Raw genomic sequence first — 22,668 nt, 5'->3', positions numbered from 1 at the left:
CAGAACTCGAGGGGTCCTGAATCTAAAAAGAAGAAATTACGATGGTGAGAGGCTCGATTTTGTTTATGACAGTTCTGGTGAAGGGTCACTGGACCTGAAATGTTAACTCTGATTTTTTTCTCCACAGATGCTGCTCAACATGCTGATCTTTTCCAGCAACTTCTGTTTTTGTTCCCGATTTACAGCATCTACATTCTTTCAGTTTTTGTAAGGAAAAGGTGAAGTTGCACTGCTGGTTAAAGAAGTTAATGCAATAGTGACGAAGGATAGCTCTGATAATGTGCAATCTGTATGGTAAAGTTACATCAAGGGGCAAAAAAACAGTAGTGGGGAATTTTACATATCACTCCACACTGTAGGGGTGATATTGGGAATGGCATTAAGCAGGAAACCAGTGATGCATGCAATAAAGGAACACTTGTAATTTTAGAGATAGTAGGAACTGCAGATGCTGGAGAATCCGAGACAACAAGGTGCAGGGCTGGATGAACACAGCAGGCCAAGCAGCAACTGACTTTAACCTGTGCATACATCGGGCAAATCAAATTAGTAACAATGACATAGAGGAAGAATTCCTGAATTGTACACGGGTTAGTTTTCTGGTCCAATACATTGAAGAGCCAACTAGAGAACATGTAATGAGAAAGGAATAATTGGTGGTGTAGTTTGCAGGGCCCTTGGGTTGAGCACCAAATATTATAGAATTCCTCGTGATGGAGAGTGATGTAATTGCTTCCGAGACTAGGGGTCCTGAATCTAAATAGAGAAAATTACGATGCTGAGAGGCTTGATACGTAGGTGGCACTACTTAAAGGGATGACAGTAGAAAGGCTTTGGCAATCATTCAAAGAGTACATAGGTGTCATTCATTCCTCTGGCAGTAAAGTAAAATGGGAAAGGTGACTAAGCCATGGTGCACAGGGAAAATTAGAGATAGTATTAGATCCAAGGCAGTGGCGTAGAAATTGGCCAGAAAATAAAATTACAGACCAAAGGAGTGAGAGCAGCTTAGAATTCAGCAAGGAGGACAAAGGTTTTAAATAAGAATGGGAAAACAGTATAAGAGTAAGCTTGCAGGTAACGTTAAGTGTCTATAAATATGTGAAGAGAGAAAGCTTGGTGAAGGCAAATGTTGGTCCCTTACGATCAGAAGCAGAATTTATAATGGGAGCAAAGATATGACTGTACAACAGAATACATACTTCAGTTCTGTGTTCACAAAGGAAAGCACCTGGAATGATCGGCTCCACAGCGTTTAGTGAGAGCGAGGAACTGAAGGACATCAGTATTCACGGGGAAATAGTGTTGAGGATGTTGACGGAATAGAAGGCAGATAAATCACTAGGGGTTGACAATCTACTTCCCAGAGTACTTAATGAAATGGCCCCAGAAATAGTGGATGAATTGATGGTCATCTTTCAAGATTTTATAGACTATGGAACAGTTCCTACAGATTGGTGGGCAGCTAATGTAACCCCTCTATTTAAAAAGTGTGGGGGCAGAGAGAAAGCAGGAATTATTAGTCAACCTGACTCTGGTCATGCAACTAATTTCAAAGAATTAATAGCTGAACGTTTGGAAAATAGTGTCAGGATGACCAGAGTTGTCATCGATTTACGCAAGGGAAGTCATGCTTGACAAATCTACTCAAATTCTTTAAGGATGTCATAGTTAGACAGGATGTGGGGTGTGCCAGTGAAGTTGATTTATTTGGACTTCCAGAAGGTTTTTGACTAAGTCCTACGTAAAAGATTAGCATGGAAAATTAAAGCACGTGGAATTGGGGGTAGAGTATTGAGATGAATAGAAAACTTGTCAGTGGACAGGAAACAGAATAGGAATAAATGGGTCTTTTTCTGAATGGCAAGCAGTGAGTAGTGCGGTACTGCAGGGATTAGTGTTAGGGCCCCAACTATTCACAATATATGTGAATGAATTTGGATGAGGGTACTAAATGTAATATCTCTAAATTTGCAGAGGACACAAAGCTGGTGTAATAATTTGAAAGCTCAACTCTGCTGGTTAACTTACCAAACACAATGATTTATTCCAACTGGTAGCACTTATTTGTAAAGTACATTATACGGTCCTTAGATGCCTAGCTCCCCGATTTCATTACTGGACAAGTCCCCACACGCCTTGTGCAGATTTCCCAGTCTGTCCCTGATTGGACAAGTGGGTTGCGTGACGTCTCCCTCAGAACGCATTCTTTAAAGTGGGTAATTACAGCTGAACAAGAAGGTGAACTGTGAGGAGGCTGCAGAGCTGTTTAGTGTGATTGGACAAGCTGAATGATTGGGCAAATACGTCGTAGATGCAGTCTAATGTGGATAAATGAGAGGTTATCCACTTTGGGAGCAAAACGGGAAGGTAGTTTGTGATATAACAAGGTGTAGAGCTGGATGAACACAGCAGGCCAAGCAGCATCAGAGGAGCAGGAAAGCTGACGTTTCGGGTCTGGACCCTTCTTCAGAAATGGGGCTGACGTTTCGGGTCTGGACCCTTCTCTATGTGGTTGGCTATAAATTGAGGAGGAGAATGTGCAAGGAGACTTTGTACACCAATCGCTGAAGGTAAGCATGGAGGTGCAGCAGGTGGTCAAGAACATAAACGTGATGTTGGCCTTCATAACAAGAGGATTTGAGTACTGGAGCAGAGATGTCTTTCTACAATTATACAAGGCCTTGGTGAGACCTCACCTGGAATATTGAATGCACTTCTGGTCTCTTCATCTGAGGAAGGATGTTTTTGCTATAGAGAGTGCAACAAAGGCTTACCAGACTGATGCCTTGGATAGTAGGACTAACTTATGTGAAGAGGTTAAATCAGTTAGGATTATATTCACTGGAGTTCAGAAGAATGAGGGGGAGATCTCGTCAAATTCTGTAAAATTCTAACCCAACTAAAGTTGATATAGGAAGACTGTTCCCCATGATGGGGCAGTCCAGAACCAGGAATCATAGCCCAAGGATACTGGATAGACCATCCTGCACCATGATGAGGAATTTCTTCACCCTGAGAGTAGTGAGCCTGTGGACTTCACTGTTACAGAACGTAGTCAAGGCCAAGACATTGTGTGATTTCAAGAATTATTTGGATTTTGCACTTGGGTCTGGAAGGATCAAAGGGTACGGCAGAAAAGCAGGAACAGGCTGTTCAGTTGTTTGATCAGCCATGGTCATACTAAATGGCAGAGCAGGCTCAAAGGGCTGAGTTGAGTGGCTTACTCCTCCTATCTTCTGTGTTTCTAAGATATGAATTTATCATCCGAGTGTAATTTCAACAATAGGTGCAAATTTGAAGCAGATTCACTTGGCACAGCAATCTCTAGGTATCAATGTCCACAGTATGATTGAATTTTACATTGAGTTTGAAAGGGAAAAGAAAGGGTTTGCCGCTGGTGTTTTAGAATAAGGGCAAGTGTAAGGAATCCAAGCAAAATTGCAATCAGTGGGTATCGAAGCGAACTCTAGTGGTTGGAGTCATACCTTGCACATAGGAAGATGGTTTTTTTGTCGCCACTCATGGACATTGGAAGTCGCTGGCTGGCCAGCATTGATTGCCTGTTCCTAGTTGCCTTTGAACTGATTTGAAATGGTCTAGCAAACCAGAGAGCAGTTGAGAGTCAATCACATCACTGAGAATCTGGAGCCACATTAAGGCCAGACCAGATGAGGATGGCAGATTTCCTTCCCTGAAGGACATTTGTGAACCAGATAGCTTTTTCCAACAATGAACAGTGGTTTCGTGGTCATCATTAGATTGTTCATTGCAGATTTTTTTTATTGAATGCCACCATCTGCCATTGGCAGGATTTGAACTCATGTTTCCGGGACATTAGCTGAGTTTCTGGATTAGTAATCTAGCAATAATACCACTAGGCCTTCTGGTTGTTAGGTGGCAGTCATCATGGCTCCAGGACATCTCTGCAGGAGTTTCCCAGGGTAATGTACTTGGCCCAACCATCTTCAGCTGCTTCATTTAATGATCTTCCCCTCGTCATCATAAGATCAGAAGTGGGGATATTCCCACTGATCTCACACTGTTCGACATCATTCGCAACTCGGGTACTGAAGCAGTCCATGTTCAAATACAATGATATCTGGACAATATCCAAGCTTGGGCTGATAAGTGGCAAGTAACATTAAAGTCACACAAATGCAGGCAAGACTGACTCTAATAAGAAACAATCTAATTACCACTCCATAACATTCAATAGTGCTACTATCAACATCCTTGGGGTTACCATTGACCAAAAACTCAACTGACCTTGCCACATAAACACCGTGGCCACACGAGCAGATCAGAAGCTCGGAATACTGCGGTGAATAACTCACCTCCTGACTCCCCAGCTTGTCCATCATCTACAAGGCACAAGTCAGGTGTGTGTTGGAATACTCCCCACTTGCTTAGGTGGGTGCAGCTCCAAAACAATGAAGAAACTTGATACCATCCAGGACCAAACAGCCTGTTTGATTGGCACCACATCCACAAACATCTACTTCCTTCACCACTGACCTCAGTAGCGGCAGTGTGTACTGTCTACAAAATGCACTGCAAATTTTCACCAAAGATCTTTTAAACAGCTCTTCCAAACCTGCAACTGCTTCCAACTAAAAGGCAGCAGATGCAGGGACACTATCACCTGTAAGTTCCCTTCCAATCATTCACCATCCTGAATTGGATATATATTGCTGTTCCTTCAGTGTTGCTAGCTAAAAATCGTGGAACTCTTTTCCCTAACGGCATTGTGGGTCTACCTAAGGTACATGGACTGCAATGGTTCAAAAAGATAGCTCACCACCTCCTTTTTCAGGGCAATTAGGGGTGGGCAATAAATGCTGACCTAGCCAGCAATCACCCCTTCTGAGAGTGCAGGAGATGTAACACTTGCCCTTTTCCTTGCTCCCTTCCCACCATCCATTGCCTCAACCACACTTCAGGTGAAACTAATTTACTTGTAATTTTTATCTTATTTAAGTGCAGTGTTCATTCCTCAGGATTAAGTTGTCTTTATATGGAGAGAACAAATGCAGATTAGGTCACCGCTATCTGTTCAGTCATCAGTTACAAGTCTGAGCTTTTGAATGTTTGTTCCTTTTTTTTTTGTCTCAATCTGACCTCTCTGTCCTCGACCTTGTACATGGTTTTAATAAAGGTCAGTGGAAACTTGAGGGACAGAATGTCACTTTTCAAGCAGGCACTTCAGTTTTCTGTACTCCAGGATAAATTTCAAACTGTATCCACTGCTGCATTACTTTTTGGGCTGCAGTTTCTGGTAATAATTCTGTTGTAATTTACACAACCTCTGGGCCCATCTTTCTTTTGTTTCTTTTCTTCTTGTTCCATTATCGCCCCTTTTGCCTTTCCCAATCAATCCTTATGTCATTTAACCTCTCCTGCCTACCTTCACTTCTGTAACTTCTTTTTGTTTTTCCTATCCTTGGCTGCAACCACTCACCTTTTCTTACCCTTCTACTTGCTTGAATCCTTACAGTTGTCACCTTTTCCGGTTGTGATGAAAGGTTATTGACCTGAAACAGTCTCTGTGGACAAGGTCAGAAATCACGCAACAGCAGGTTATAGCTCAACAGGTTTGTTTGAAAACACAAGCTTTGACAGCTTCAGTCCTCCTTCAGGTGTTAGTGAGAGAGGCAGTATCGGGTACAGCATTTTTAAGTAAAAGATCAAAGGGTCACACCATTGATGAGGATGTACTAAAAAAAAAACCTAAGACACTGTTAAGTTTTTAATCAGTTAGATGGTTTTAATTGATTAATATGTATATATAAATCCTCGAATTCCTTTCAAGACGTGGTTCCGAGAGAACCGAAGGTTTTATCAGTGTCTCTGTTTCTCTCTCCAGAGTGACCACCTGAGTATTTCTGGTATTTTCTGTTTTTGTTATATGTAGGTGCATTGGTCATGGTCGCTGTGTTTTTCCAGGCTACCTCTTCCGTGTAGTACCTGGTTCAGTCGACTTTGTTTTCCTTCCTCCAGGCAACTACAGTGCCCAACTTCACATACACAGGGGCTCGACTGTGTAATTACCTGTCCCAGAATCTAACTATCAATCCCAGAAACAGCAACTTCCGGCAGCTGCTGCTCCAAAGGTTGGTGCTGGGTCACGTATGTACCACAAGGTTAAATTACTGTATCCTATATTGTCCAATATTCTGTACTCTTTCCTTTTCAGAATGTCATATTTCTCATGAAACAGCAGGGAGCTGAAAAGAAAGTTGTACAAGACAGTGTTTCTTTCACCGAAGAAAGATTTACATTTGTGCAACGTCTTTCACTAGCTCAGGATATTCTGAGTACATTGTAGTTTAACTACTTCTAAAGTGTAGTGACTGTTCTAATGTAGGAACTGGAGCAGATAACTTCCTGTCAGCAAACTTCCACAAATAGCAATGTTACAATTACCAGTTAATCTGTTTTTAGTGATGTTGGTTGAGGGCTAATTGTTGGTTAGAGAACCAGGGAGAACTCCCCAGTTCTCTTTGTAATAAAGCCTTAAGTTCTTTTGTGTCGTTACCTGAAAGGACAGACAGGGACTTAGTTTAGCAATTCATTCGGAAGTTGGTGTCCCCAGCTCCTTCAGCCCTGCACTGCAGGTTTCAGCCTAGGTGATGTTCTCAAGTCTTCTGGTGTGAGGCATGAATGCAGCACCTTCTGAGTCAAAAGTTAGAATGTCACCCAGTTGAGCTGCGGCTGACTCCTGTGGGTTTGACAAACTGGCTTGAGGAAGCAAGCAACTAAACTTCCAGCTCCGAATGTCACTGCTCTTTTCCTTTTTCTGTAGGTGTCAGACAGAATATGCAAAGAGAGACGAGGCAGTGAAAGGTGATGAAAAAATCAGAAAGAAGTTCCATTCATTTGTGCTGTTCCTTGGTGAGCTGTATCTGAACTTGGAGGTGAGTGTTCAAGGTTCTAGCATGCTCAACTGTTTCAAACTGTCCATTTTCCCCACTTATTTATTATTTTTTAACACTTTTGTAAAGCTGACTGAAAAGTAGCTTATAGACGAAAGAGTATTGTTCATATTCGCTCGTTGACTAATGTTGCTGAAGATTTTAGAGTAGATTTGTAGCTCGGGTTGTGGATATTGTTGTTGGTTGGCTCGCTGAGCTGGTTTGTTGTTCCGCAGATGTTTCATTACTCTGCTGGGTAACATCATCAGTGCAGCCTCTGATGAAGTGCTGTTGTGTTTTCCCGCGTTTTGTTGCAGAATGTTGCAGAAAAGCGAGCCACTTAAGATTTTGGGCTGTGTCAGCAAATTTGACTGTTTTTGTTTTGACAAAATTGAGGGATTTCTCTTCACTTTTTGGAGGTCAGACAAACCACTATGGACTTGCACGCCCCTGGCTGATTTTTAGATGTGTATCAACATGGCCTGGGAAGGCCCAATCTAGTCACGTGCTGAGAAGGAGCAAAATTAGTGACGCTTGGTCAGGGAAGTCCTGAAGAAGGTGATTTCTGTTTCTTCAGAGATGTTCCAAAGCATTTCACAGCCAACTAAATAATTTTGAAGTATTAGTCTGTTAGTTATTTGTAGTAAAATAATTGGATGGTCCCTTCATAGAACTGGCACAAGCATAGTGGCTTATAAAGTCTTTTCTTGTGCTGTACTATCTGAAAGGTGTGTCTACCATAATGCAACTCTTCCTTGGTACTGCAATGAAGTATGCCCATGGATTATGTGTGTAAGTCTTTATAATGGGCCTTGAACCCACAAGCTTTTGACTGTGATAAAAGTGCTATTTATTAAGCCAAATTCTGTTTAGGTCCCGTTGTTTAATTTGTTTCTTTGAAGAACTGAGACACTGCAGTTGTTTTGGTTGAATCTCGCTGAAACGTATTGGAACATAATTGACTGTGGAAGAACCAATTCATTTCTGATTTTTGTTTTCTTTTTGTTTTGGATTGGCAGGTGAAGGGGGCAAATGGAACACCAGTACGAGCTGAGATTTTGCAGACAGGACTTCGTGAATTACTGAATTCACTCTTCTCTCAACCTATAGACGATAACCTCATCTGTGCCGTAAAATTACTGAAGGTATGATCTCAGTTTCCTATTTCCCTTGTGCATTTTGTATTCTCCCTTCATGCCTGTCTCATTAATCTGATCTTTCCTCTTGGTCTGGAGAGTTGAAGATGCTCTAACTGTTGGCACAGTTGTGTATATATTCGCATACATACGCAAGTGAATGAGCAATATGGCCAGAGCACAACATTTTATATTCTGAAGTCTCATTCTTGCTCTCTGTCCCGAGGATATGCTAATTCTGTCTAAGTCTTGCTCTTCTGTTTGCAGTTGACAGGGTCAGTATTAGAAGATGCCTGGAAAGGACAAGGAAAGTCGGACATGGATGAAATAATTCAGCGAATTGAGAACGTTGTTCTCGACTCTCATTGTAGCAGGTGAGTAAATGTGGCATGCTGAAGCACGTGCGTAATCTAGATCTTAACTAAAAACAAAGTGCTGGAGGGACTCAGCAAGTCTGGCAGGATCTGTTGGAGAGAGAAACAGTTAACGTTTTGAGTCTGATTTGACCGTTCAGAACTGAAAGTGTTCTGAAGATGAATCATACCCGGACTCAATGTTAACTGTTTTAGTTTCCCCACGGATGGTACAGGCTTGAGGTTCTCCAATACTTTGTTTTTATTTTGGATTTTCAACATCAGTATTTTGCTTTTGAGTGAGTCTAGAGTATTTCTTTAGCAGACTGCTGGAGTGTGACTTTGTATATCAAACAGTTGTTGACAGGATATTGTGATTGAGATTGTTTTGAAGATTTCAGTCCGAGTAGCTACACACTGAGTCAAGTGGCTGAATGGACAGGTGTCAGTGGTCAAGGATAGATGCTCCCCCTGTCAGTTTCTTCATCAAAGAGCCAGAGAAAGAACCCACTAGTGAATCAGAACAATGTTATGAAGGAAACTTGCCTGCACCCCATAGAAGATTGGGTCCTCCGTGCCCCCAGCTTTGGAAAAGTTGTGCTAAAAAATATTCATTTCCTGGTTTGCCAATGCCTGTGTTTTTTTCAGTTGGATAAAATTTTATGTTCAAGTGAAAATGGATTCAAATAAAATGACTTTTTAGGATCTCTAAGAGGTCTTCTGTCTCCAGGTACCAATGAATCCCACTTATTGCTTTTTGATCTGGGATGTACTTAGGGATGTGAAGCAGATGTTACTGAAGCTGGTGGAGCTGCGGTCAAGTAACTGGGGTCGTGTTCACGCAGCAGCAACGTATAATGAAGCTACACCTGAAAATGATCCCAACTATTACATGGTAAGATTTTTTATAGATATAGATATATATATATATTATATATAGATATTTATGTGTATACAGATCCATGGTTGCATGCATTTATATAGTGGTTATATAACTTCAGAAAGTTGCAAAGGACTTTACAGCCAATAATTTAGCTCTAATGCTTAAACGCTATAATGTAGAAAGATTGACATTGATTTGGGCATAGTAGGCTCCCACAAACAGCAATGCAATAATACCTTAGCCACCTGTTAGTGATATTGACTTCGACTAAGCGACTAATATCATTCAAGATGGCAGCAAGGGATTCTCTTTAGAGTAGTGCTATGGGACATTTCGTTTTGACAGAGCAGATGAAGTCTTGGTTCAGCATCTCACCTGATGAGTGGCTCCTCGATATTGCAACAGACCCTTGGTGGTGTTGCTGGAGTGGGAAATGAGCCCTTGACTTTCTGATTCCAATATTATGTGGTGAATCACAGCTCATATTAAAACATCAGAAACTGTTTCCTCCTGTCCTTGGGAATGAAAGCTATAATGCGAAACTTATGCAGTCCATGGCACATGAGCCAGAGTCATTTATGACACACTAGTCCATGTTAACTCCACAAGAACCAATTCAGTCAGTCCCACAGGTCTCTGGATGTTTACTTCTCATAAGTACCCATCCAGTTTGCTTTTGAAATTTTTTTTTTTTTTCGCAACTCTGCAACTGTCAAGAGACAGGGTCACTACTACTGCACCACCAAAGGCTCAGAATGGAAGAAGGGGTTTGCTGTACTTTGGCCTGAAATCAAACCTGGACCTGCATGTGGCAGGGAGAAGTCTCACTGAAGCACCAATATTGCTGGTGAGGCTACATCTAGAGTACTGAGCGCAGTCTTGGTCCCCTTATTTACGAAGATATTATTTCATTGGAGGCAGTTCAGAGAAGGTTCACTCAGATGATTCCTGGTATGGGAGGCATTGTTTTGTGAGCAAAGGTGAAAGACGTTGGTACTGTACTCATGGGATTTAGAAGAATGAGCTGTGATCTTACTGAAAGATGTAGGGTTCCTAAGGGGCTTGACAGGGTAAATACTGAGGATGGTTCCCCTCATGGAAGAGTCTCAGACCAGAGAGCATAGTCTCCGAATAAGAGGCACCAATTTAAACCTGAGATGAGGAATTTTTCTGAAGGTTGTCTCTATCCCCATAGAGAGCTATGGGGATAGAGACCTGTGCAAACTTAAGACTGAGGTAGGTAGATTATTGATCAGTCAGGGAATGGAGGATTATGGAGAAAAGGCAGGAAAATGAATGTGAGGAATGTCTGATCAGCCATGATCCTAATGAGTAGTGGAGCATGCTCAAAGGGCCAAATGGCCTACACTTCCTATTTCTTATGGTCTAAATCAACCTTTTCAACTTGTGACATTCCTCGAGTATAAGTGAGACTTGAACTTGGGTTTCTGGCCCAGAAATAGGAACACTACAAGTTTGCCACAAAACCTCTATTCCAGTTCCATTTTTGCCCTGGCTAGATCCTGACTTCTGCATTGAAATTGGCTCTTTTCCAATTTACAGCATGCATATTAAGGGAGTTGAGAAATTTTCTCATTTTTGACTTTTACTCTAACATTTTCCTAATCAATATGCAGGCAATTAAAATCCCTCCATATCCTCAGTATCACCATGTTATAGTCCTTGCACATTCCTTTTTCTATCTCTATATATTCTGAAGCAAAACAAATCTGATTGCATTATTTTGTATTATAATCTGCCAGTTTTCACCATTTTTAAGAAACCTTTCCTCTGCCGCACTAACATGTTCCCACGTGGCTATTGTACTTGTAGCTCACCAATCTTATTAAAGATGTTTTATTTATGTACGTTTATTTATAATTCTCCCGTGTTTCTCATAGTTCTTGTTAACCTGCTGCTATTTAATATGGTATTACTCCTTTCTCTCGCACTTGACAACACACTCACTTTATGCAAATGAACAGATGAATTCAGGAGCGGGCGTAGTCATTCAACCTCTTGAGCCTGTCCCGCGATTTGATAAGATTATGGCTGATCTGATTTGTGACTACAGCTCCACTCCCCTGTTTCCCCCAATAGCTCTTTGTCTATCAAGAACCAATCTTCCTCTTTCTTAAAAATACTCAATGCTGCTCCTTTACAGCTGTCTGGAGAAAAACATGTCTCAGACCAACAGCCCAATGAGACAAACGATTTGTCCTCATCCCAGTCAACTGAAACCTCATTTTTAAACTGTGTTCCATAGTTCAAGTCTCTCTCTCAAGAGGAAGTGCCTGATTTGTCTTTTCTGCTTTTATATGCTGGTCCCCATTTCCCTGCCAAATGAAAATCCTCCTGTTCCACATTGGCAAAAGTACTTGTGAGCCAGTTGGTCCCAGACTTGTTGAGGTGCAACCCACCCTATGTTGAAGGCATGTTTGAGTCACTAGTGAAATGGTAAATGGCTAAAGCCTCAGTGCGGTTAGAATACTGAAACTTGGCCGGTTGCCAACGGTGGGGAGGAGCCTCTGCTTGATGCTGACTTCGTGAAACAATTGCATCAGAATATAACACCGTAGAAACCATCAGTTGAGATAAATTGGCTTGATTGACTAAATAGCTTTTCAGCTCTTCTAATATTCCATCCGAGCTATTATTTACAATTAGTGTAGAGAAAGAAATAACTTTTAAAAGTGAGAAAGTAGACCTTGTTTTAATACCTTCAATTTGTGAGCTTTGTCATTTTGAAAATGCTCTTGTGCTTCACTTGCCTCTCTTTTACATAGATTTCTGAAGCTGTGTTTGATTTTTCAGGGATCTGTTCCTTAGATTATTAAAGAGGTCTTCCCTGGACTCAGAATGTCTACTCATTGAGTTAAAATTTTACACAAAAATAACGCGCTGGAGAAACTCAGCAGTTCAATTCCAAGGAGATATCATGTTGGGTTCAATGTTAACCTGTTACTCTGTTCAGAGATACTGTCAGATCTGCTGAGTTTCCCCAGCACTCTTTCATTTAATTTCAATCTTCAGCATCTGTAGGTTTTTGTTTTTATTTTCAGAAAGTTTGTAGCTGTTATCAGACATTAACTTGCAGAAACCCAATAATACTGTGTCTAGCACACAGTGCAGTAGACCACCAGCAGGGCATGCATGAAGAACTATTATGGCAGTTTTGTGCATCAAAATAATTTAGTCACAAATGATGAATTACTTAGGAGGGAAGATTTCCTACCCAGGAACTTCACAGTGAGAGTTACAAAGCTTTGTAACCCAGGGAGTGTTGTTCAATGGGTTAAAAAAATTACCTTTTCACTGTTGGAATGCATTTAAGTTTCCTCTGACACCTATTGGCGGTGTGAATCAAGATCGTATTGGTCATTCACTTTCTGAACCTCTTTGTGTTGTGAAATCAGTGGGGTGGTTTCTATTGAGTGTGTTTCTCCTGTTAGTTGCAGCCATCATAAAAATGTCAGCTCAGACAGTGTAGTCACCTTGACTTGCCCTAGTTAACTGCAGACATACATAGCTTGTGTTTATTTACAGAAGATTTGATTGAATATGTAAAGGTGATGTCATGCTCTAGAAATCTTATGCAATCACTGTAAAAGCAGTTCCTGCCAATCTGTAGCTGAACTCCAAGAACCAGAGGGAAAATGTCCTATGAAAATGGTACCACCAAACTAACCTGTGAAAATAACTAATATTGAATTGGTATGAATCGTTTTACTACAGAAGTAATGTGTAACATGTTGCTATGTTTTAATTTTCAGAATGAGCCTGTATTTTATTCAGCAGAGGGTATCCCTCTCACTCCAGCAGACCCAGGTTAGTCCTTTAGGGTCAAATTGAGTCGGTAATTTTACCCTTACTGACCTCTTCCCTCCTCTTTAAATGACACTGTGGAATGGGACTTGAGCAGGCGGTTTCCTTTCTCCTGGGTCAGACCAGACAAACTGACAGCTATTTTTGAATTTTACTGGGTTTCACAGGACTCTGAAATTTTGATTTGCACAATATAGTTGTGATGGGAATTTAAATCAAACAGATTGGCTGTTTCCAGATTCATCTACAACAAAGGGAGGTAATAACATCAGTTAAAATCAACGAGAAAAATGTTCAACAAGGGATGCAATTGAAGTTATTTAAGCTTCTTAAGAGGAAGCTCACCTGTTTCTTGGGAATTGAGGGCACCAAGCCATTTTAGGGAAAGGCAGAGAATTGGGGCTAACCTAGTTTAGTAGGAGTCTGTTAATCTCCTTGAATCTGTTCCATCATTCAATTTGATCATTGCTGATCTTTATCTTTACCGCACACACTTCACTTTGACTCTATATCCTTTCAGACCCCTGTCTTACTGCAAATCTATCAATCTTAATGTGGCATCTACTTTTTGTGGCAGGGTGCTGGTCCAGCCAACGTCACTCACATTTACAAATTAATATAAAGAGTTTCATTCTTCTCCCACCCTTTCTGTAAAGAAATGCTTCCTAATTTTTATGACTCTTCTCTGACATTAATATTATATCACCTTCTTCTCGACTGTGCCATCTTAATAGAAGGGTTTCACTTGATTATCTTGAGCTCTCTGCCTGAAGGCAGCTCCTTGATTATTCGTCAAATCACAGCAAAATGATTTAGTTGAGGCAGGGTGAGGAGATATTTTCAAATCCACCTCAGCCAGTGTGGATATCAAACCTTGTGCCATTGGCATCAACCTGATTCACACTATAGCCAACTGAGTTACTACACACCCCACCTCTCTCTATCTAGCCTTCTCTGCATACAAAATGCTTCATGGTTAGCAAAGTGTGCAAGCTTGATGGATACAATAGCTGACTGCTGCTGTGTTTGGATGACTAGATGAAATTCTGACCTTCAATCCACCTAATCCAAACTGTTCTTCATATTGCATAGGCTTCTGCCGGTTCCAGGAAACACACTCACTGCAAGCTCAGGGTCTGAAGGATAATTGTTTTGGTGAGGAATATAGTCTGTTTTATGCTAGGTCTTATGCTGATGACCGAGCCTGCTATGTTGGCAGTTCAGCATGATTATTGAGGCAAAAAAGTTTCAAGCGTTCTCGACCCTAATCACTGTTGAGTGGTTCATAGGACAAGTGCGCTTCAGTGAACATTAGTAAGGGGCTGTGCTGTTGTGCCCAGCACATTTGGGTAGGGTACAAAAGAGCTGCCAATCCCTGTGTTAATGGACATGATTGTGAGCCATTCTCCTCAAGAGGATAGTCAAGAGAGCGAGAAATGCTCACAAATCTGTAAAGTTCTTTTTACTTCTACTTATCTGTTATTTATTCATAGAATGTGGGAGTCGCTGACTTGTTCAGCGTTTATCGCCTAAGCCTAATTTCCTTCAAGAAGTGACGGAGCTGGTAGTGAGCTGTCATTTCAACTGACTGCATTGCGATGGGTCTGGAGTTATCTCTGAACCAGACCAAGTAAAGACAGATTTCCTTCCTTAGAGTACCAATGAACAAGATTGGTTTTTCCAGAAATTTGGGTTTTTATACATTCCAAATGTATTCAATTATTGAATTTAAATTCCACACCTGCTTTGAATTGAACTCTGTTGGATCGTTGGTCTTGACCCCTGGATTATTAATCCAGCTGTAATCACTGTTGTTCTGCTGTGTACCCCTTTCCCCACTGAACTCTCAATTTAAAAGCTATGTAGGGGTGCATCTGAGAGATGGAAGTAGACAGTGGCCATTAGTAAATGTTTTGAGAATTGCAATTTGTGATGTCTTATGACACTCCTGATTGGAGTCAAAAGTATTGCAATTGTTCAGTGTAAACCTGTTGCTGAAAACATATTACAGACAAAAATAGAATTATTGCTCTGATTACGCATATTCAGAGATTCTTCATTCCTTCTACTCTGGATTCTCACTTGACTTTTATATGTCCTGTTTATCTGCATTATCTCTAAGAGAAAAGATCCAAAGAACCTTTTTAAAAAAAACTTATTACAAAATTTGATCACTGAATTCTAAATATTTGGATAAATAACTCTTGAACTTCCTTCTTGAGGATGCTTTAATGGTCTTTGAAGCACGCAACAAGCTCTTGAACTTGGGGAGGTAAATAGAATCACGAAGTACTGGCCTATCAATGAATTCTGAATATAACAAATGCTTGAAATGGTGTGTATATGTTTTGTGAACTGTTTACAGGGTTCAAGCATTATATTTGATCAGTTAATTTAGTGATGGAAAGCTTGGATGCTTTGTTACATATATAACTGTATAAAATTTGCTGCTGTTGTGCTTGTGTAATGGAGAAATTCTGGGACATTTGAAAGACTAAGTTCCATCTAGTTCACCTTCTGTTATCCTGGTACAATTACTGAAGCAGTTTATATGAACAGAAAAACACTCAGTTTTGGAGAACTTTTGAGTACTATAGATCTAATTCATCTGCCTGCGCACTACACTTAAACAAATCATGTCTCAAATTACTCATACTGTATCTTGATGCTCATACTTTCGCACTTATCGAACATCCAGCCTGTTAAAAATTCTCTTCAATTATATTTGTACTTACTGTAAAACTATTGAATACAAAGTAGAGTCCACATAGTTCTGAGTCTCCCACAGGAGTGTGTGCAACTTGCCCCCTTAGAAAATAGGACAAAGATCAGTACAGCACAGGAACTAGCCTTTCAGCCCACGATGTGCTGAACGTGATGCCAAACGAAACTAATCCATTCTGCCTGCCCTTGGTCCATATCCCTCCATTCCTTAAATGCCCTTATCGCTTCTGCCTCCACCACCACCCCAGCAGTGTGTTCCAGATTACTACCACTCTGTGCAAAAAAAAAAAACATGCCCCTCACGTCTCCTTTGAACTGCCCCCAACCTTAAATGCATGCCCCCTAGTATTAGACAGTTCAACTCTGGGGGAAAAAGATTCTGACCATCAACCATATCTATGCATCTCATAATTTTATAGCCATTTAACAAACCTCCCCTAAGCTGCCGCTGCTCAAGAGAAAATAACCCGAGTTGTTCTAGCTTCTCCTTATAGCTCATACCCTCTAATTCAGGCAATATCCTGGTAAACATCTTCTGCACTGTCTTCAAAGCCTTGACATCCTGACTGTTGTACTCAGTTCCCCGATCAATAAAACCAAGCATGCCCTTCTTTGCCACCCTATCAACTTGTGTGGCAACTTTCAGGTAGCTATGGGCTTGAACCAATGCTGTCAGAGTCCTACCATTAACTCTATATTTTTCCTTAACATTTGATCTGCCAAAGTGCTGCACCTCACACTTACCTGGATAATGCAAATAAACAGGACAAATGAAACTCCATCTGCCATTTCTCTGCCTATATCTGCAATTGATCTGTATCCCACTGTATCCTTTGACAACCTTCTACACTATCCACAACTCCACAGACCTTTGTATTGCCTGCAAGCTTACTAACCCACCCATCTACGTTTTCATCCAAGTCATTTATATATATATCACAAACAGTAGAGGCCCCAGTACAGATCCCTGCGGAACGCCACTAGTCCCAGATCTCTGGCCTGAGAAACAACCTTCTACCACTACCCTCTGTCTTTTATGGGCAAGCCAATTCTGAATCCACTGAGGCAAGTCACTGTGAATCCTGTGCATTTTACCTTCCGGATGAACCTACCATGAGGGACCTTGTTGAACCCCTAACTAAAATCCATGGAAACAACATCCACTGCTCTACCCTCATTGATCACCTTCATCACCTCCTTGAAAAACTCAATCAGGTTAGTACTGACTGACCCTAATTAGGCCATGCTTTCCTAAATGTGCATAAATCCTATCCCTTAGAAGTCTCTCCAACAGCAACCCAAGCACCGATGTGAGTCTCACCAGTCTATAGTTTCCTGGATTATCCCTCTTTCATATCTTGAACTGAGGAATAGCATTAGCTACTCACCAATCCTCCGGGATGTCTCCAAAGGCCAGCAAGGATATGCAGATCTTGGTCAAGGTTCCAGCAATCTCCTCTCTTGCCACTCTCAAAACCTGGGATAGATACCATTGGGCCCTGGTAACTTATCCACCTGAATGCTTTTCAAGGGCCCCAACACCACTACTTTCTTGGTCTTAAAATGCTCTAGCATATTAGCATGCTGCACACAAATTATCCTCTATATTCTTCTCCTGGGTGAATTCTAATGAAAAATACTCATTTAGGATCTCACCCATATCTACTGCTTCCAAGCACAAGTTCCTTCCTTTGTTCTTGAGTGGTCCAATCTTCTCCCTAGCTATCCTATTGCTTTTAATGTATCTATAGAATGCCTTGGGATTCTGTTTAACCCTACTTACCAAGGTAATTTCATGGCCTCTTCTTGCTCTCCTAATTCCCTGCTTGAGCTTTCCTTGTATTCCTCACGGGCCCTGTCTGATTCTAGCTTCCTAAACCTTTACGTATGCTTCTTTGGAAACAGGTTTCCAGTTAAGTTTTCTGTTTGGATTTCAGATTACCTGGAAAAGTATCAGGAGATGATTGATCGAGAAGAGCTGTTTCAAGGTTATTCTGATGAAGATGGAGATGCGTGAGTTTGATTTTTTTTTTGTCCTTTCTCACCTATCTATTCCTTTGCTAATCTGAGTTTTCAGCTGAGATTGGATGATTTTTCTGAGGTAAAGATGTTAATGAGTATGGTAAAAGTGGCAACATTGAGTTGAGAATAGAAACATAGAAGCATAAAAGAGGAGCAGGAGGTGGCCATTTAGCCCTTCGAGTCTTCTCTGCCATTCATCGCGATCATGGCTGATTGTCCAACTCAGTAGCCTGATCCTGCTTTTGCCCCATAACCTTTGATCCCATTTGCCCCAAGTGCTATAAAATTCCACAGGCCCACCACTCTTTGGGTGAAGAAATGTCTCATCTCCTTCCTAAATGGTCTACCCCGAATCTTCAGACTGTGAGCCCTGGTTCTGGACACACCCACCATCAGGAACATCCTCCCTGCATCTACCCTGTCTAGTCTTGTTAGAATTTAATAAATCTCTATGAAATCCCCCCTCATTTGTCTGAACTGCAGCGAAAACAATCCCAACCTAGTCAATCCCTCCTCATACGTCAGACCCACCGTCCCCGGAATCAGCCTGGTAAACCTTCGCTGCAATCCCTTGAGAGCAACAGCATCCTTCCTCAGAAAAGGAGACCAAAACTGCACTCAATATTCTGGATGTGGCCTCACTAAGGCCCTGTATAACCGCAGCAACACATCCCTGCTCCTGTACTCAAAACCTTTTTGCAATGAAGGCCAACATACCATTTGCCTTCTTTACCGCCTGTTGCACCTGCATGTTTACCTTCAGCGACGGGTGCGCAAGGACATCCAGGTCCCATTGCACACTCCCCTCTCCCAATTTACAGCCATTCAAGTAGTTGTCTGCTTTCTTGCATTTTCTTCCAAAGTGAATAACCTCGCATTTATCCAAATTATGGCGCTTCTGCCATTGATTTGCCTACTCACCCAATTTGTCCAGATCATGCTGAAGGATCTCTGCATCCTTGTCTCAGTTCACCTTCCCACGCAACTTGGTATCATCTGCAAACTTGGAGATGTTACATTTTGTTCCCTCGTCCAAATCTTTAGTATATATTGTGCATAGCTTGGGTCCCAGCATTGATCCCTGTGGCACCACATTAATTACTGCCTGCCAATTTGAAAAGGACCCATTGATTCCTACTCTGTTTCCTCTCAGCCAACCAGGATCAAACAAGGGTAAAACTGACACAAGGACATCAATAAGTTTAAAAATTCTTGTCACATTTCTTCACCAAAGGGGTAGCCCAGCACAAAAGACAGTGCTGAAATATTTCTAAGCACCTTTCCGATCAATCATCTGGAGTTTTCCAATCACCTTCATCAGAAGTGCAGAGTGAATAATTCCCTGATATCAGTAAGTAGGTGAAGGCACTGGATGCTGCCAAAGCTGTGGACCCTGGCAACTTTCCAGCAACAGTACTGAAACCTTGTGCACTAGATCTTGCTGTGTACCTGGCGAAACTGCCCCAGGCACCTACTACGTTGTTATTAATCTGAGAATGTGGGAAATTGCCATGTTTACAACATGCAACACAACGTTGCAATTTGCCAGATTGCATTTATCAGCCCATTCTCTATCATCGGTAAAAAGGTGGAATGTGCCATTGACACTGCTATCGAGCAGCACTTACTCAGTAATACTGATGCCATGTTTATGTTTCACAGGGGCCAGTTGGCTCCTGACCTCATTACAGCTTTGGTTGCACACATGGACAAGACAGTGGCACTTGAGAGGAAGTTAGAGTGACTACCCTTGAAGTGAAGGCATAATTTGACAGTGTGGCATCAGGACCCCCAATAAAATGGAAGTGGTTAGGAATTGGGAAAAGCTCTCCTCTGGTTGGAAATAATATCAAGCACAAAGGAAGATAATCTATTTGATTGTTTTGGAACTTTAATATTGCTAAAGAAAGACACACCTTGTCAAAAGTCTTCATCTTGCATTTATTAGAAAATTTGCAAGAATATCAGTGTAAAGATAAAACACTATTATACCCTGAAAAGTGTGCACTGATTGAAAAGTGGATTCTGGTAGTGGTTTTGCCATGGAGAATGCACCAGATAGATGGCGACTGATACTTAACTGCCAAACTTTGTTAAATTTGAAAACAGGCAGTGTATCCCTGTTTGTCTGGCTTCACCCTGAAGAACGGACCAGAGAATGATGGCAAAAGAAAAAAAGAACAAGGACCCTCTGTATTAATGTATATAGCATCTAGTTTGCACAAGTACCTCATTGCAAGCCTGACTGGCCATCCTGATTTGGCTGTCAATGTGATTCTTTGTATAGTCAGGATTATTTAGTGAATGTTGTGACACTATGTTTTGAGTTTTGTAAGCATGGCTGATAGGGTATGGCTATTAGCTTGCCTGTTGTAAGGAACCAAAAGGATATCCTGTTTGATATGATTTGCCAGTCTTTGGGATGAATAACTTGCATACCATAGAATCCTTACAGTTTGGAAGCTGGCCATTTGGCTCATCGAGTCCTCCGAGGAGCGTCCCACTCAGACCTACCTCCTACCATATCCCTGTCATCCTGCATTTCCCATGGCCAATCCACCTAGCCTGCATGTCCCTGACACTGGGCAATTTAACATGTATAAACTACCTAACCTGCACATCATTGGACAGTGGGAGAAACACAGCACCTGCAGGGAACTGGCGCAGACAGAGAATGTGCAAACTCTGCACAGACAGTTGCCCAAAGCTGGAATTGAACCCAGCTAACCACTGAGCCACTGTGCTGCTTTAAAAGGATAGCTAAGACCATGGTGGCATTGAAATATAGTACTGCCTCTGAATTTGTTTCCTGAACTCTAATCTGTCTCAGTTGCCCAAAACAAATACTGCTTGTAGGCTTTGAACCCCATTCTCTGCTCTATTGAACTATTAATTGTGCATTGGCTTCTTTTAAAAATCCTGGGACTTCACTGAGCACTTACTACACAGAGCATTTCAGCTATTCTAAAGATTTCTGAGTCCCAGTAACAGACCATTCGCAGTTTCTACGGAGACATGGGGTTATTACGCTGACCATTAATTCAGAGGCAGAATGATCTGGGACCCGATTTTGAATCCTACCAAGGCAGATGGAATTTAAAATGATTAAAAATCGAGAATTAAAAGTTTAATGATAACTATGAAACTGTTGTCGATAGTCAGAAAATCCATCTGGTTCACTAATGTCCTTTAAGGAAACAAACTGCTGTATTTATCATCAAGCCAGGAGATCAACCCTGGTTCAATGATGAGTGCAGGAGGGCATGCCAGGAGCAGCACCAGTGTACCTAAAAATGAGTTGTCAACTTGTTGGAGCTACAAAACAGGAGTACTTGTTTGCCACGTGCCAGAAGCCGCAAATGGTAGACAGAGTTAAGCAATTCCACAACCAATCAATCAGATCCAATCTCTGCAGGCCTGACACATCCAGTCATGAATGCTGGTGGACAACTAAACAACTCATTTGAGGAGGCTCCACAAGTAATCCAATCCTCAATGATGGAAGAACCCAGTACATCAGTGCAAAACATAAGGCTGAAACATTCACAACGATCTTCAGCTGAAAGTGCTGAGTGGATGATCCCTCTTGGTCTCCCTCGGTGGTCCCCAACATCACAGGTACCAGTTTTCAGCCAATTTGATTTGCTCCACGAGATTTCAAAAAATGATTGGAGGCACTGGAAACCATTACGGAATTCCCTCACTACCCACATTCTTGGTGTTACCTTTCACTAGAAACTGAACTAGACCTGCCAAATAAGACTGCAAGAATAGGCCAGGATTGTGATGGAATACTGTCCGCTTGAATGGAAGAGAGCAATACCATCAAAATTCCAGAAGCTCAGCACCATCCAGGACAGAACAGCTCACCTAATTGACACCCCATCCATCTCCTTCAACACTGACTCCCTCCACTACTAGCACGTGCTACCATCTATGAGATGCACTGCAACAACTAACCCAGACAAATGCGCGACCACTGCCATCAGGAAAAACAAAGGCAGCAGATACACGGGAACACCATCACCTGCAAGTTCCTGTCCAAGCCACTCACCATTCTGACTTGGAAATATATTGCTGTTCCTTCAGTGTCACTGGGTGAGAATCTTGAATTCCCTCCCTAAAGGCATTTGCGGGTCTACCTACAGCACATGGACTCCAGTGGTTCAAGAAAACAGCTCCCCACCAACTTCTGAAGGAGAATTAGGGATGGACAACAAATGTTAAATCAATCAATGATGCTTACATTCCAAAATTTTTTAAAAAAGTCCTATTCCTGTGGGAGTTCAATTCAGAATATGGAGTAAACTGTGATTACCTGAGATTCAAATTCTTAATTTTGGAAGGAGTTCAAGTTGCAAGTTTGGTAGGGTTGCTCTTGACTTGCTGAAATGAATAGATCAGGTGATTTGACTAATTTACTTATATATAACATTTTGCTGAAGAACAAAAACACAAGTTTCTGGAAAAGCTCAGCATGTCTGGCAGCATCTGTGAAGAAAAAAATCAGTTAACATTTCGGGTCAGGTGACCCTCAGAACTCATAACAGAGTTCAAACCTTTGGGGAATTTCAGAATTAATGAATACTTGAAGAAACAAATTAGTGTTTGCAGAATGGCCATGGAAAGTGGTATTGGAGTGGACAGCTCAGACATAGAACCAGCACCAACACTGGCTGGGTAGATGCAAGGCCTTCATCTATGCTAGTGCTAAGGTTAGAACACAACAAATATTTAAACTTTTATTACAACCATAGTTTCATCCTGTACAAAAACTTCGGTATTCATAGCATCATAGAATCCCAATAATG

The 22,668-nt window shown here is 41.5% G+C and overlaps 1 protein-coding gene across 1 annotated transcript in view; it reads left to right on the top strand.

Moving 5' to 3' along the window:
* paip1 (poly(A) binding protein interacting protein 1) overlaps positions 1 to 22,668 on the top strand; it is a 56,490-nt gene that overhangs the window by 28,634 nt on the left and 5,188 nt on the right. The window contains exons 4-10 of the mRNA XM_020511513.2: positions 6,001 to 6,113; positions 6,806 to 6,917; positions 7,934 to 8,059; positions 8,318 to 8,424; positions 9,181 to 9,298; positions 13,060 to 13,114; positions 17,773 to 17,848. Of these exons, the coding sequence (XP_020367102.2) occupies positions 6,001 to 6,113; positions 6,806 to 6,917; positions 7,934 to 8,059; positions 8,318 to 8,424; positions 9,181 to 9,298; positions 13,060 to 13,114; positions 17,773 to 17,848 (707 nt within the window). The remainder of the gene's footprint in view (positions 1 to 6,000; positions 6,114 to 6,805; positions 6,918 to 7,933; positions 8,060 to 8,317; positions 8,425 to 9,180; positions 9,299 to 13,059; positions 13,115 to 17,772; positions 17,849 to 22,668) is intronic.

Source organism: Rhincodon typus, chromosome 3, assembly GCF_021869965.1.
Source record: "Rhincodon typus isolate 14 chromosome 3, sRhiTyp1.1, whole genome shotgun sequence".
NCBI classification, from domain to species: Eukaryota; Metazoa; Chordata; class Chondrichthyes; order Orectolobiformes; family Rhincodontidae; genus Rhincodon; species Rhincodon typus.
The sequence above is the reverse complement of the archived record's forward strand: the minus strand, read 5'-3'. Positions and strand labels throughout refer to the sequence as shown.